Source organism: Postia placenta (genome assembly GCF_002117355.1).
Source record: "Postia placenta MAD-698-R-SB12 unplaced genomic scaffold POSPLAscaffold_2, whole genome shotgun sequence".
Taxonomy (NCBI): Eukaryota; Fungi; Basidiomycota; class Agaricomycetes; order Polyporales; family Adustoporiaceae; genus Rhodonia; species Rhodonia placenta.
In genome coordinates, this window is record NW_020169833.1 from 16,485 (window position 1) to 31,747 (window position 15,263).

The 15,263-nt window shown below is 54.3% G+C and overlaps 5 protein-coding genes across 5 annotated transcripts in view; 3 read left to right on the forward strand and 2 right to left on the reverse strand.

Annotated features, from left to right (window-relative positions):
• Positions 1 to 338, forward strand: part of POSPLADRAFT_1133024 (hypothetical protein) — a gene marked incomplete at both ends in the record, with an annotated part of 1,169 nt that extends 831 nt beyond the window's left edge. Inside the window, 2 exons of the mRNA XM_024484291.1 lie at positions 10 to 241; positions 298 to 338. Coding sequence (XP_024342487.1) covers positions 10 to 241; positions 298 to 338 — 273 coding nt within the window. The remainder of the gene's footprint in view (positions 1 to 9; positions 242 to 297) is intronic.
• Positions 339 to 2,041: 1,703 nt separating this feature from the next.
• On the forward strand, positions 2,042 to 3,821 carry POSPLADRAFT_1052365 (hypothetical protein; the record flags this gene model as incomplete). The annotated part of the gene is made up of 5 exons (XM_024480266.1): positions 2,042 to 2,184; positions 2,234 to 2,307; positions 2,359 to 2,435; positions 2,756 to 2,868; positions 3,695 to 3,821. The coding sequence occupies 5 exons, from the start codon at positions 2,042 to 2,044 to the stop codon at positions 3,819 to 3,821; spliced, it is 534 nt and encodes a 177-aa protein (XP_024342488.1).
• Positions 3,822 to 3,823: 2 nt separating this feature from the next.
• POSPLADRAFT_1043327 (hypothetical protein) lies at positions 3,824 to 6,754 on the reverse strand (the record flags this gene model as incomplete). The annotated part of the gene is made up of 11 exons (XM_024478282.1): positions 3,824 to 3,910; positions 4,037 to 4,159; positions 4,199 to 4,443; positions 4,576 to 4,603; positions 4,714 to 4,808; positions 4,993 to 5,090; positions 5,485 to 5,689; positions 5,720 to 5,873; positions 6,065 to 6,093; positions 6,293 to 6,466; positions 6,751 to 6,754. The coding sequence occupies 11 exons, from the start codon at positions 6,752 to 6,754 to the stop codon at positions 3,824 to 3,826; spliced, it is 1,242 nt and encodes a 413-aa protein (XP_024342489.1).
• A 1,034-nt stretch (positions 6,755 to 7,788) lies between these two features.
• POSPLADRAFT_1043328 (hypothetical protein) lies at positions 7,789 to 9,377 on the forward strand (the record flags this gene model as incomplete). The annotated part of the gene is made up of 5 exons (XM_024478283.1): positions 7,789 to 8,031; positions 8,160 to 8,558; positions 8,649 to 8,730; positions 8,786 to 9,191; positions 9,254 to 9,377. The coding sequence occupies 5 exons, from the start codon at positions 7,789 to 7,791 to the stop codon at positions 9,375 to 9,377; spliced, it is 1,254 nt and encodes a 417-aa protein (XP_024342490.1).
• A 2,916-nt stretch (positions 9,378 to 12,293) lies between these two features.
• Positions 12,294 to 15,208, reverse strand: POSPLADRAFT_1133209 (hypothetical protein; the record flags this gene model as incomplete). Its single annotated transcript, XM_024484311.1, has 13 exons — positions 12,294 to 12,991; positions 13,041 to 13,064; positions 13,176 to 13,223; positions 13,271 to 13,322; positions 13,372 to 13,492; positions 13,547 to 13,673; positions 13,728 to 13,755; positions 13,833 to 13,937; positions 13,994 to 14,022; positions 14,358 to 14,390; positions 14,452 to 14,476; positions 14,913 to 15,041; positions 15,107 to 15,208. 13 exons carry the CDS (start codon positions 15,206 to 15,208, stop codon positions 12,294 to 12,296), a joined length of 1,521 nt encoding a protein of 506 aa, XP_024342491.1.
• Between the last annotated feature and the right edge of the window lie 55 nt (positions 15,209 to 15,263).

Below are 15,263 nucleotides of genomic sequence, written 5' to 3' on the forward strand. Positions count from 1 at the left end.
GGGTTCGAGCCGGAGGAACGAGACGACGACGAGACACTGGAGTGGCTCGATGAGCCTGCTACAGTTATCCGGGGAGAGTCTGGGTTTGTTGCTGCAAACGAGGTGAACCTTAATGACCCGGACCTTCTAGAGATGCTCGCGACATCGCCGCCGTCGTCTAGGGCTGGAAATTCACAACGGCCGCGCACGGATGTTCAGGAGGACTCGGAGCTAGTAAATGTGAACGAGCCGGCAGAAGATGGTAAGACATTGTGGCAATTTAATTGGGATGTGTAGGTACTTTACAGCGTGTACTAGAAACTCTGTATGCCCTTGCGTGTAATTCGGACGCTCCCTGAGGCTTTTTTTACATATGTTTACACTTTTTTTACTTTTTTTACTGTTTTTTACTGTGTTTTACACGCCGGAGGGGCGTCACGTGCCGAGGAGCAAAAGTCCCGTGATTTACTGTAATTTACATTTTTGACCGTGTAAAAAACGGGGTCCCGAAACCTGGGGTGTAAAAAACGGTAATTTACATGCCGATGAATTATTTACCCTACACTAGCGCGTCTTCCAGATCCGCCCCTCGAAGCCAATCTCAACTTTGCGGTAAAGGGAGAACCATAGTTGTATGACCTTCATCGTAATGCTTACTCGATTTTGAATCTTAGTCTATGTGAGTTAGTTCGCTTCATATCAAATTCAGTCGGACCCTAAAGTATATTAGACCGCCGTCTGAGTCAACGGGGAACGGCCGAAAGGAACACGTAGCTGTATGCTGCATCAGCGACATTGGCGCATTTCAAGTTCCGCTACGTCGGTCACTACGTATGTCCATTGATATACAGATGTATCACGCTGAACGCGAGCTGGACGGATCAACATCGCGACACGCAAGATGGAAGAAAAGGCTGTAACTAACAGGAACTTGACGGCTTGTAGGTGGTATAGGCTAGAAGCCTGCCTCCCTTGAAGTCTCATTCATATTAACATTCATGGGACGTGCAGCGAAGGCGAAGGTCAGTGGATTGACATCATCCGGCCTGGATGTGCCCGATTTACGGTCGACAGTGAGCTGATGAGATCATGAGTAGGGAATTGAATATCATGAACAAGCCAGCTGGACGACATGAACCACAGCCATACCCAGGCTGATATAGTCCTGCCAATGAGGTTACGCCGCCGCCTCGAGTGTGCCATATTGCCTCGGTCTTCGCTTCAATATACATTCATGGGCGACACTGGGAGCATCGGCTGCGCAAATACCGGTAGACCCTGGTGCCTTGATCTTTCACCGGAGTAGCTGACCGTTTTTGTGATAGCTGATATTTGGGCTACCATTGTCGGGAGCCGCAGAGACAGACTACACGCGGAAGTCGCTAAATAATCCTCTAGCCCTAAAGGTCATAGCAGTCGACAAAGGCAATCTCCAGTGGTACAATCGTAACTCATCTGTTGCTCAATTTGCGTTTGTAAGCGTTGCTCAACAGACTGCGATATATGCATGATACATGGGGTACGACTTATGAAATATACTTTAGCGCGATATAGTATGCAAGGTCTGTACACTGTCGTCATGATAACGGATGTGTTGGAGCTTCTTTCACACTCTCCGGTCGAGTGCAGGGAGTGCAAGGACGCCAGGAGATAGGCTTCCAACCTCAATAGTGATTGAGTACATTTGCATTTATAAATGATCAAGTTCTTAAATGCGTGGAGACGTGCACGAGCAGCAGCATGACATTACAAAATTAAGGACACAGATGGTGGTATGTAAACTTAGAATAAGTGTACAGCATATAATGTATCTATATGGACGCGCAATGAGCCAAATTTACCCCGCTCATCAGGGAGGGAAGGTATATACCGCCATTTGCCCCAATTAGGAACACTGGGTTTCCATATCGGAATACCATGAATTGGCCCGAAAACAGCGGGCGCACTATTACTATAATTAGCAAAGGCGCCAAAAGGCGCTCGGGCCTCACAAACGCCGGACACGCGAACGGCGCCAAAAGCCTTCTGCTCATCGTCCCCCAACGCCGACGACGCTATCGCTATGCACACCCTTTACGCTCGCGTCAACAATGTCACCGCCCTCCTTTCCTCATGTATGATGGTCTTGCTCGCAGCAATTGCGCTCTCGTCCTTTATCTTCACCGCGGACCCTAAAGGGCAGCTTGCCATCACCAACGTCCAAGTGTTCGTATCCAGAATGTCTTCGGCGTCCTCAAGACTGACACGCATATAGTGTTCCCGGAAACGCACGGAGATACGGACATCGACAACAAGACTTCGCATTCGTCAATTTCAACGTCTCTGCTGGTATGTATTCAAACTAGGGCTGCATGTAGTCGCTAATGTTATATTGAACAGATCTCTCGCCGCTCTTCAACTGGAATACGAAACAGTTGTTTTTGTATGTTAGTGCTGAGTACACGAACAAGAAAGGAGTGCGTCTTATTCTTCAATTTTGTTGCAGCTGTGGAGGCCACGGGGAGCGGTCGTTCAGTGCGCTAGTCATCTGAAGCGTCAGAGCCATGCCTGCCGATCCCATAGTGGCGTGGTCTGGGTCCCTTGTCTGAGCGTGCTGACTGCATCGTGCGCTATCTGGTAAATGAGCACTGCCAAGTGTTTGTATGCTGCCTGCGTGGGTGTCTTCTGGGAGCTGCGCATTTAGCTATCGTCCCAATCTTCGTACACTGTCCGGCAACGTTTCCAGTTACCCCACTACTTCTCTATCTCGCAACTCTTCTGATACTCCCGCCCTCAGGTAACCAACGAAGTCGTCATCTGGGATCGCATCGTGCGTCGCAAGGAGGACGCGAAGATCTCCCTCGCCGGTCGCAACAAGTACAATTTCCGCGAGCTTAGCGCATCGTTCCGGTACGTAACTGGGGTCTCAAATTACTCTTATTCTCTGTCGTCTGGACTTCGGCGAATCGGCGAACTGGCTAAGGATTTCTAGCCTACTCCAGAATGTTATTTGCTCGCCAGAGCGGATGGTATTGCCATACCTGAATTGTTTCGCACGGCGGAACCATTCATTTAACTCAGAGATTGAACTTTTTGTGCCGCCATTGCCTGTCTTTGCGAATCAGGCTCGTCCTGCATGTTGATGTGCCAGATGCCTCTAAACCGTGAAGAGGGCTACGAACGAGTTCGAACTAGCACAGTGCGCAGGCAACTGATGGTCACAAACCACGTCGAATAAGACGCAATATGCTCATGCCTATTATTGTGGAGATCTCGCAAATGTGCTTTGGCGGCATGCCGTCGCTGGCTTTCATTATCGGACTGAGATGCCTGGGGGTCTCTCGTGGCCTGGAATACTTGTCTGAATGGTCTCGCGAGGCCCCCACTCCTCCAGCGTTACGCCGATGAGACACGATGTACAGAACTCTGTCAAAAATTGTCCACCTTATCCCCATATCTGAATGGGTTCTGTAAAGCCCCATCCAACTGTCTGTGGACATTCTCCTGTCTTCATTTTTACGATACCGTCAAAATGAATAACCAAAATGCAAAGTTCAATGGCGAGGGTCGCACGAAACGCACCATTGTCTTTTATTATCGAGACATTAAACACCCTAACGCCGCCGGCACCACTGGGCTCGATTTGCAGATCAATACTTACCATTGCAATCTATCTGGGCACCTGTCCGCACTGCTTTCATTTCATACTGGTTCTAACACACTTCGAACGTTCCAGGGACGTGCCCCCGGCGCATTATTCGCTCAAGTACAACGTGATGCCCCATGTCGGTGTACTCACATACGGTGAAGCCGCACGCACGGTGGAACCCGTGCTATTCCCCGCACAGCGACAGCTCTCATAGTATCACGCGTATGATATGTATTGTCCCTCGTACACAGGTAGTCCATTCATCCCATCACCAACGCCGCATTGCAGTGCCCACTTCCATTCCTGCCTGGTGCAGCGCGTATTACGATCACGGATTGACGGGGAGGGCGTAAACAGCTGTTGTTGTGCTCTTGGCTGGTGCGATCCCAAAGTCTGGTTCGCACGTGCTTCATCCCGGCGGGAGCACACCTTCCCAGTCAGATGTGAGCTTCTATCATTCCGCAGGGAGTAACCATTTGCTCGTTCTCCCCAGCGGCTAGACACCAAGATTGCCGCCTTGACCTCACTTTCAGGACCCGGAAGGACCTGCTGCTACAGTTGCGCCCATGTCCTTTCTCATCTCAAGTCTACCTCGTCTTCGCAACTGGCGATCGTACGAATACCACGCGTTTCGCCCGCATGGAGGAGGCGATTGTACTGCGTGGTCATCTGAGTCGCATGCTCCCGGACGGCCGACGTTGCTCCCTGTCCCAATTTGGTCCTAATCTCAGCCCTGCGTGCTAACGCCCGGTGCGTGCTCTGGAACCCCCAGGCTTCGGGGGCGAAGTTCAGGGTCGCGCGCGATCGTCGCCGGGCTTTTCCTGGCCTATATCTGGCTGCTGGGGCCCGAAGACATGGTTCATGCGCGGGCCTTATCAGGACCTGCGATCGCGCAGTTCTACCTCGCGGGATTCCACACACGAGAAGAGTCAAAGAATCACTACTTTGAGACACTACTCCCGACTCACCTATGTCGGCATGTTGTGGTAGCCCGCTCTGGCCAGGTTGTCAGCTGTATCTATTACCTGTGATATATGCGATAAAGACTTCTAAAGTTCTCCGAGGTCATTTCTCTGGTAAGGGTAGGTCGCGACTCATGCTCATACTGCACTCCCTGTTCTATCGAACATTGCCATACGCTCCCCTGGCTGATAAAGCACATCTATCTCTCCTGACGGGTAATGGTCGAACGTGCTCTTGCCTGCCGTAGCACGTATAGTTATGCGATGAATGCGAAGAAGGCTCGGAGGCTTTATGCGCTGTAATGCGCCGGGACTCGGGCCTATCCCATGGGTTCGATTTCTATCTCCACCATCTTTGCGCTCTGGAATGCGGTTGTCACGTGTGGCAGCGGTATCAGTTGTCGATTCAATTGCTGCACGTACTGGTCTCGTCCGAGGCGGCGCCGTACGACCCTGGTTTCAAATACCATGATGATGACAACAGTCTGCCTTGAGCTACGTCGACGTCCCATCGTCGGAGACTGCGCGACGCGACCACCTGCGCTCAGTGCTGAAGGCGATGGATACACTGATGAGACCGATCCTTGCTGCATGCTGCCAGAACTCAGGTCCCTACCCAATTCGGGAAAGACGGTCTTCATTCGCTTGGAGGAAAACGTTTTAGTGCGTCCTCGTTTCATTGGGCCTATGCACATCACTGCGTCTCCATGAGCGCGTTACTCGTTGACCCATTGGCTTCCAGACCTGCATATATTGCATTATACTTGTTTCGACGCGAAGCACGGCCTTCTCCGCAGCAATGAAGTTGAGTAGCACGAGTCATCCCTATCAGCCAGCCATTCGCCTTTTCACGTCCGAAGCCACAATGGTATGACTAGCCAGGTGCTCCGGGTGTGCCCTGGATTCGCCAACTACCGTGCATTCCCGACTGTCCTTCGCCCAACGGTCGTCTTCTCTTCCTCTTCAATGTTTGAGCTGTCTCCAGGAGCTCGATCACCCACGTCAATGGCCCATGTGTCGTGACTGCCGGTGCCACCCCAGATCCGGCCATACACCGCTTCGCTTTCTCTTCTTGATCTTCGGTTGTGCCCGTCTACCCCAATACCTCCGATCGTGCGGCCTCGGTTATGTCCGTATTCAGCTCACATACCATCTCGGATCTTGTGTCTCAGCGCGCGGAAGCCTACATCACCGTTAACGCGTCCACCAAATGTTGCTAAATGAAGGCCCTCGTCGATGGTGCATGTGGGGCATGTATCATGACAAGCCGAATGGCATTCTACATTCCCCCACGCATCGTCTTCCTAGATATGTGCTTGCAGTGCGCTGCTGTACTCCTGAAATGTGGGGCATTGCACGACGTATCGGGGATTCAACGCGCGGTCATCAATATGCCAGCGGCGCCAGTCCAACTCCGCTAGGCAAGGCGCGACACTGATAGCTCGGTTGCGTCAGGTAGTAGTTCTGGCGATGGTTTCGTTCGCGGCGAACTGACGTCCTTCGTATATTCGGGACAGAAATGGCCTACAATCCACATAAATCAAATATGTCCCCTTGTTCCTCACTCGTCGTTGATTCTACTAGATTTATTCCGCAATCTAGTCGGTGACATAGCTCTACCACGGCATCTGCAAGGGATGATCGACCCTGGCCGTTTCCAATTGCTTACTGCTCTGATTTCGGTTCATTCAACAATGTCGCTCGACAATAGCCTTCTACTGACAATGTGCCTTTATGTACCGGCGAATGTGACGCAGGCATGTGGAGTACAAGCTCAAGCTCCACTTCCATAGCTTATGAAATTGTCGTTCGTGATCGTCGCTGGGACCCCTCGGCCAATTATTCCCAGAGCCCGCGAATTCAGTCTCCGTGAAACTAAGGATGCCGATGCCATTGTCTAATGGACCCAACGAGACAGACGCAGTCTAACTTAGTCTTTTCACCCGTCCGTGGAGTGAGACTTACCCATTATAGAACAAAGATCGCATCAGCATGTCGAGGTAGACGCAAGGTCAAGCGGAGTATTTCTTGCGCGGCTGTAGCCTGTCCGGATTGACCGAGGTTATATCCGTGAAGCTGACAGAAGATAGGCGTGGTATTACGACAAAGCCTTCCCGAACGACGCCGGAGAGCGCGATAAGCCAAAGAGAAGATGACGCTCGAGATTCTATTCGAACACACACATGGCGGTCTACAGCGATTTCTGAAAAAATGTAAATCGGTGGATATTCTTCTGCCAGTGAAAAACAAGCGTGTGTCCATGCGCGTTCGTCGACATCGAGACCGGTAAATTTTGGATCGAATGCAATATGCATTGTAGAGCGTCACGCCGAGGAACCGTTCTTCGGCAGAATCCGTCCTTATGGGTTGCAATTTGCTCAAACTTTAATATATGAAGAGAACGCATGATGCAACATGTGCCTGCAATGAGGTCGCCCGCTCAGTGCGATGGATAGGCCTGCTCGCAAGATTAGACGGTCACCCGCTGATACTATCGTAGTCACGCAGTACGGATAAGTATACTTTGGCTTCGAGACTACGAGAAGCTGGCAGTTCGTCTGTGTCTCGATAGATGGTTCTGGCGGATGCTGAAGGGAAATGGACTAAAAAGGCAATCCTTGTGAGTATCGCCGAGCATCCTCAAGATCAGAATTACGATATTGTATTCTCGAGCTGAGACCCCGTTGCCAGACTGAGCGAGAAGCTCCCGTCCACATCCAGATAGCGGGGTCCTGGACTGTTCACCCAGAGACAGTCACGGCCGCTCGAGGTCCACGAAATTGCATGGCGTTGCGTCAGACTGAGGCCGGCTGTAATCGGCATAGCTGTTTATATGAACGGCTGCACCGTAGGAAAACGGCGCCTGATTACAACAGCGATAATGGCGAAGACGAAGAGGGATAAGCTTCAGATAAACGCATGTATGTGGCTGCCTTGTATATTTGAGATGTTTCATTTACGGGGGAATTAGACGATTTGCCAGTCCCATCAGATGACTTGGCCTAGCGTCGCTCCTCGCGTGCGTGTCTCAGACGTCAAAGCTATGAATACGCCTTACCCAAAGCACGGTGTGCAATATAATGGACGAGGGAGCTCCTGGTCTCAGGCGCGCCCCTCCCTCTCTTCTCCCCTTAGCCGGACCCGGTGCTCTCGCTCACCGCTTTCATTGAGTCGTAGATCATTTGATCATCCGGCGACTGTATCCATCAGCAACCGACGATGTACCACCATTCTCGAATGTCCGGTGCCACTGACGCCGACGGCGGCGCAGCCTACTATCCCGTCATGCAGACCGACCTCTGTGCCACTGACTGCGATATTCGGTCAACGACTACACAGAATATGAACTACTCTCTGGCTGTCCATCAGTCCGCCCCATTCTTTGAGATGCCGGGTAATCCTACTCCCTTGTACCCCACTGGCGAGTTTGTTTACCGGCGGCCGTCATCGGGCCAAGGAGAAGTAAGCCGCAACCTTGCATGTCTTGAAGAGTACTTACCGATCCCCAATCGATCCACAATCGTGAGCAGACACAGCCGAAAGTGCGACCCTCTGTTCGAGCGGGAAATAAACGCTCAATATGTATGAAGTTCGCAGTAATTCCTTACTTTGAAAACTCATGCTATCTATCAACAGACGAGACGGAATGCGACGCTGGCCCATCCGGTAGAAACAATAGCCCGTACCCTCATTTAACCGAGTGTGCACCTCATCATTCCGTGCATACTCCCGCGGATGAGGCGAAATACTCAACGCTTGCTTCGAGCGTTCCGTACCCCATTGACACATCGCGCAAAGGCGTATTTGCGAGCCGTCATGGCTCCGACTCTTCCTGGTCGTATGAGTCTTCGCCTGAATCCCCTCCGCTGGCGACGCCTCCGCATCAGCACCCTTTGTCTGCTCATGGGGATACCTATGTGAGCGACGACCTCAACTGGCAGCACGATGCGGATTGGGACACTCATGTAATGGGAAGCTGTCAACGGGTTGTGCGTGGCACCTACAGTCTTTTCTCGTGTACCGTCCCTGATCTATTCAACTACGCCCAGAATACTGTAGAGCTACAATTCTCCATGCAGGCACACCATTTGCAACCGAATGATCACTCCAATCGCAGTGGCTCGTATCCAATGTCCAACCTGAATGTGCATGGTGTGCAAGGTATGGTGAAGCGTCGTCGGCACCTTACATCACCTGTTGCTCACGGGGACGATAGGTACACCGAATATGGAGTACAATCATAGCCTTGCGGGGTATGGTGAATATCCCACGTCGTCAAGTCCGCAGCATCCACCGCCGTCTGTGTATGACTACTCGTCCTTCGAGATGGCTTCAATGCACTACACCTCAATAGAATCGCCGGCGTCAGCCATACGCGCTCCACAGCCGCACATGCCAGTGGGGCGCCGAACGTATCAAGACGACCTAGATTTGACGCAACCTCCTCATCCTTCCTACATTTTGTCTATTCCTGTCGGGTCACCCCCACAGGCGCCGCTTCCTGTACCCCCACCCGTCGAAGACACGCCCAAAAAGCCCCTCACGTTGGCATGCTTTTTCTGCCGTAAACGCAAGATCGCATGCGGCAGCCCGCCGCCAGGGAAGATTGATCGTACTTGCAAGTACGTGCTAATCATGCGTGCCGACCCCAACTCACCTCGCAGATACTGACCCGACTCCATAGTCAATGTGCACGTCGCAACCTCAAGTGTGTTTACCCTGAGGCCTCGCGGCGCGGGATGCGCCCGAAGGTGTTGTACGAGAAGGACATGCTGCAGGCAGCCGGGTTACCCGTACCGGTGTCATGATACTTGCACTGTCTGCGTGCCCTGTGGGCAGTTCAATTTCAATCCCTGGAGTATAGTATGTGCGACAATTATCTTCCATTGTACAAACTTGGCTGAGATGTACTGCTACGCCCTCACGCGCTATTGGAGTGAGCCACGCGCTCTCATGTCGATGTTCGTGAGACTTCAGCAAGGCTATGTGTATTGTAGACTGGGTAGTGATGTTGAGCATCACTGCGGACGCTCGCTGGCCCGCTTGGGGAGGCGCCACAGATATGACTGAGATGTACCGCGCAGGACAGCTTGTATAATTATATGTTGCATCGCCAATGATAGCCAAAGAAAGTCTTATGGTATTGTCGTTCCACTTTTACATTGTAATTTTGTCGAGGTCGGTCTCCCGCCTTCATAGCAGGCAGGCTCGGTGTGCCGTTACCTATGTCGCAAGAGAAAGCGAGAGTTCTCAATCGAACTTCACTCATATGAATTTGCTGCCGGAACAAAGGTGTCTGACGCCATCATGGGTCAAAAGAATTACGATATGAATGGAACCCAGTGTGCTTGATCACGACGAGCGTTCAGTAGCATAAGGCAACCGACTGGCAGACGCGAATGCAACCGACCCTGACCTTGTGATACGATCCTCGCTTGCCACGACCGTACAGCGTCGATCTGCGGACCCAAAAAAAGCAACCTTCACCCATGAACCTACTCCGGCCGGAGATACGGGCGCGTGGATCACAACTGCCTTACGCTTCTGGCTTCGAAGGGGGGTAAAGAAGTAGCTAACGCGGGAGACAAACGCTCAGGAACCGGGGTAGAACGAACCTTACCTTCGGTAGAGCTTGTGTAATAGCTTTCGTTTTTCATTTTCGATGAGCGGGCCCGAAGAGCATAAGGCGGACGTACGAAATATATCCGTGCGCAACAAATTAAGAGTACGCAAGCATTGCGCGTCTTTCACCTGTCATACCTGCACTTGGCAAAGGTCTAGGACGAAGGGCCATTAGTAATAATGAACACGGTAACTAGCCGGCCCGCTGATGACCATTCCGGTTCTCCGGCGCGGTGCGTACGTGGACAACGCGCACCCCGAACATCGTGCCGACATGTCAGCAAGACACCATGCTAGTGCTGGGAGCCCACCCGAAGGCACAATGTAGGAGGGCAACAGGCCCGCAGCACGCCCGTGCATGGAATGCACACGGCAGCCACGCGCCAAGGCGCGAAGGTTCAGCTGGCGCGGGGTGGACGTGAGGCCAGCGATCTATCAGTGTATCACCACGATCGATCCAACGCAACGCGTTCAAAGCTTCGCTGCATGCATGTGGGTCGCTGACGGTTTCCACCTATCTATTGTGGTTCTTCTACATACTAATGCGGACAACGCGGACCAGTGTGGGGCGATAGGCAGTCACATCCGTAGAAGTGGTTTTCCAATAGCACGAGCCAACGAGACGGATAGTGAGCATGACGAAGGCCGTAAGCAGGTATTCCGTGCTCTACGTAAAGGTTGTTGTCATTCTAGCTCACCCCGCTATACAGCTCGGTAGGGACTATGACCAACGACCAACGCGCACTCGAGTATGATTCACCTACGGCTGCTACAGCTGTATGTCCCCGCAAGAGCGCGATGCTGGTGGATAATACACGGAGCGAACCACCAGGACCACTCGTTCATAGAAGTGTAGTCATTGCTGGTCGAACCTTGAAGAACGGCAGTCGCGGTGACTCATGAGGAGTAACACACCGATTCAGAACATCATCGCATCCTCAACAGAGTCAGACTCGCGTTCGAGATTTATCGACACTCACCCAGGAGAACAGCAAGCGTTCTTTTCAAACTGAACCAATTGCTACGGGAAGGTCAAGTCAGACCAAGAAGTAGACGACGTTGACAGACAAGTAGATTTGAGGCCCTAGGGAAACTGACGGCCGACAGAGCACGACGGGACTTTGAGAAATGATATTCGAAGAGCCTGAAGATCCACCCGAGCAAAGCATCGAGCCGAGGGCTATGAGAGAAACTCGCAGAGTAGAAATAGCCACATCCGACGATAGTGGTCAGACGCAAGCCCGCGCACGGCGGCTAAGACGGCTAAAACTCTGTTCACGAATTTTCCAGTGTATCATCGAGCCCTGCGTGGTGTGTTGCGCGCGCTACATAAACGAAGTTATTGTACTATACATGAGACACGAGTTCGAATGTCCACGTCCCAAAGCGAAAACCGAAGAGTACACGACAAAGAGATAGATCTGCGCCCCGCCGCGCAACACGAGAGTCGGAAAGGTACCACCACCGCGCGCGCGAGCACCCTCTACGCGTCTACACAGCCCCAGAGCCCAGCTGCGCTCCTGCGCACAACCAAGCACCGGGAACACCATAGCCGCAGAACGCCGAACACCAAGGTAATAAGTCATCGTCACAAACAAGCCCGCCGCATCGTATCTGATGACGACGCCAAGGTCCTCTCCACGCCGCCTCTCAGTGCCTCCCTGGATTCGGCACGAGTCGGATCCCGCCCTCCACCTCCGTCGGGCTCTCGTCGTCCTCCGGCTCCCGCCGCCACAGGCTCTCGCTCTGCTCCCGGTCCTCGTCCGCCTGCCCCGAGGGATACCGCCGGCCCCCCGGCGACCGCCAAAAGTGATGGCTGTGATGGCGCGGGGGCGACATGCTCCCCCGCTTGCCCGTTCCCCCGGACGAGTCCTCGTCCGAGAGGCGCGGGAACGACAGGCTCGTTGCGCTCGACGGCGTCGGCGCGAAGATGTCGCTGTCGAACGCCGGTCTTGAGTGGTAGGGGTCGCGCGTGAGCATCGGCGGCGCCGTGCGCGCACCAGCCTCTTCCGCGATCTCGTCGAGCGAGCTCGGCACGGGCAGCGTCACGACCTGCGTGTCTGGGCCCTTCAGATCGTCCTGGTTTAGTAAAGAGCGACGCATCAGCAACCATCTTCCGACCCCCTCCAGACACGCCCACTCACCGCTTTCAGAGGCGGGCTCATCGAGAAGTGCGACGCACTGCGCATCTCGTGTGTCGCAGTGCCGTCGCCTGCACCCGGGAGGTGGTACGAGTGCACGACGTCCTGGCTATCGAACTTGATCGTCTGCTTCCGCGTGCTCGGCCGCGGCGAGCCGACATCGGACGGGCGGCTCGCGAGCGAGTGCGCGTCGGCCTCCACGTCGGGCACGCCCAGCGGCGTACCCGGCACGGGCGCGTCCCACAGCTGGTGGCGCTTCATGCCTGCGAGGTGGTCTGAGGACCCGGGCGGCGCGACGCTGTACCGCGAATGTATGCTGCCCGTCGCGCGGCTGCTCATGCTCATGCGGTGTGCGCTTCTCGCGCGGATGACGCTGCCGACCATGCCAAAGCCGCCGCGCAGCGCGTCGATGCCCGGGTCTTCGACGGCGACGAGGCTCTTCTCGTCCATGCCCTCCGTGTCGCGCTTCGCCGCCTGCAGCAGGATCGTCGACCGCCGGTCCAGCACTTGTATTTGTGTCGGGTCCACCTTGGAGAGCTGCAGGATCGTGATGCCGAAGCAGATCACCACGAAGCCCATAACGAGCGTGATGATTTGCGTCGCGCTCGCCTTGAGCCCTTGGAAGAGCACGATCGTCGTCAGCATCGAGAAGAACGTGACTGCGGGGTGGTCAGCGAGACACGTGCAGACGATCGGGGACGCGCGCACATATCACGTAGTATGTTGGGGTGACTGATAGAAAAGGTTAGCCGAGTGTCGCACAGGTCTGGGCATCACTTACCCATTGCTATAGAAAGAGAAGCTATCAGGCTGCGGACTCGGATGATCATCTCAAGCACGTACCGGTATTGAAGAGCGCCAGCGCCTTATTCAAGTAATACACCTCGGTGACTACGCCTATTAGAATGCATGTAATGCTGAGAGGTATGTGTACTCACTCAATGTCACGGCAATGAACGCCATCAGGAAGTATATGAACCAGTGCTTGAACTGCAGTGCAGAATTAGCCTCCGCCGGGGACTATCCTCGCGCCACGCACCTGGTTATCCCCCATCACGCTCGTTACGATCGCCGACCCCAGCCCAGTCGTTACGCTCACGCTGATCCCGCCAATCATGCTGCACACCATGATATACCACAGCATGCTCTTCGAGCCGTACCTACGCCAGCGTCAGTCTGCACGCGCGCGCACGCTGTCCGACTGTGCCACTCACTTTGGCGCAAAATAGAACACGATGACGAGCGACGCCGCGATGAGCACCGAGCCGTACGCAAGGAAGCCCGGTGCGAGGAACATCGCCTGGAACTGCGTGATCTGGCCGACCGACGCCTCCTGCGGACCTGCACCACGCCATCGTCAGCCCCGCTCACACACCGATGCGCGCGCACACCTACCATTGAGCGCAATGATGACCGAGCCAATCTGACGAACGCACGCCGGGGAGAAATCAAATTCGTCAGTCCGATGACATCACGCGCAGCAGGCAGGGCGGGACGCACGATGCACAGCCCGCAGCCAAGCCAACCGAAAAAGCCGAGCTTTTCCTGGAGGAAAAAGTGCGACAGGATCGCGCATATCACGACAGACAGCGCGCCCATCGGCGTCTGGAAGCAAGGGGGATCAGCGGGCAGTCCGTATAGGGGGGAAACGCGCTACATACCACGACGATGGCTTCGACGAACGCATAGGCTGGCGAGATGATGTAGTCAGCATGTGGTCGAATGTATGGATGGATGTGACAAGCGGAGGGCTACGCGACCTCGCGCCAAGGCAGGCGTGGAGGAATGAGTATGAGCAGACCTGTACTGCGAGTAGCCACGGGCAATCACCCGGCGCAGCCTCGACGGCCACAAATCCCGCGTGGTACACTATATGCCGCCCAAAGCCGGGTCTGCAAGTCGCACACAGGGTGGAACGGCATGTCTCAAGAGGGCGCGCTCACACTCCTGCGTAAGACAGAATGACGAAGACAGGTGGGCCAGGCTAGGCACAGGCAAGAACACGCCGGACAAAGATAAGCTCACCAACAAAGTTACATATCTCGCCAAGGATCATCACTGCAGAAACGACCTGGACGTGAGACTCGCGCCGACAGGGTACGCGCACGAGAGGACGTACTAGACATTCCGGTCCACCATAGCGGCTGTGAGTAAACATCGTTAGCCTTGGCTCACAAAATGGGTGAACAGAGCGGATAAGCCAAAAGCTGTGAGGCCACTGGGACTGCACCCGCGCTCTGGCTTGAGACACGATAGACAGCACACAGGCGTGCGAGCCGCTCGGGCATGCGACCGGCTGACGACGTCATGACGAGGGCTGGGCGCAGGGCGAGAGCGGCCTGGTGGGGCGTGCGAGGTTGCGATGCAACGGGTCGTTACTCGTCAATGGAGACGAAGCCACGGCATCCACTGGCGCAGAGTGCTCTGGTGCATGGAAACAAGCAGGCAAGGATGCGATGTATGGCAAGGAGAGCGAGACGTAGGCCGTGCGCCTTGGACAACGTCAGAGAGCACGGGGCCGTTGATATACGTGACGCAAGGACGGAAGTATCTGTAGAGCGCTTTACGCAGACCACTCACCGACTTGAGGTAGCCAACACCCTCTCCCGCAACGAGACCCTTCTGTGAGCGTATGAGCCCCTTCTTCTTGAAGACAAAGCTGGAGCCAATGAGGAGACCACTGGTAACGGCGAGGATTACGCCGACGATCTGCAGACACGGATGTCAGACGAGCGGGCAGTGGGTAACCGGTTGCAGGCGCTGCGCAGACTGACCTTGAGGTTTCCAGGGACGGTGAACGAGCCGGACGCAGCGGAGGAGGACGCCGACGCAGCAGCGCGGAAGGTGAGGGTGGGTGGCAGAGATAGAGAGGCCATGGGACTAGAGAGGAATAGAGTACAGCTGCAGAGAAGAGCCTGAGCCAGCAGGAGC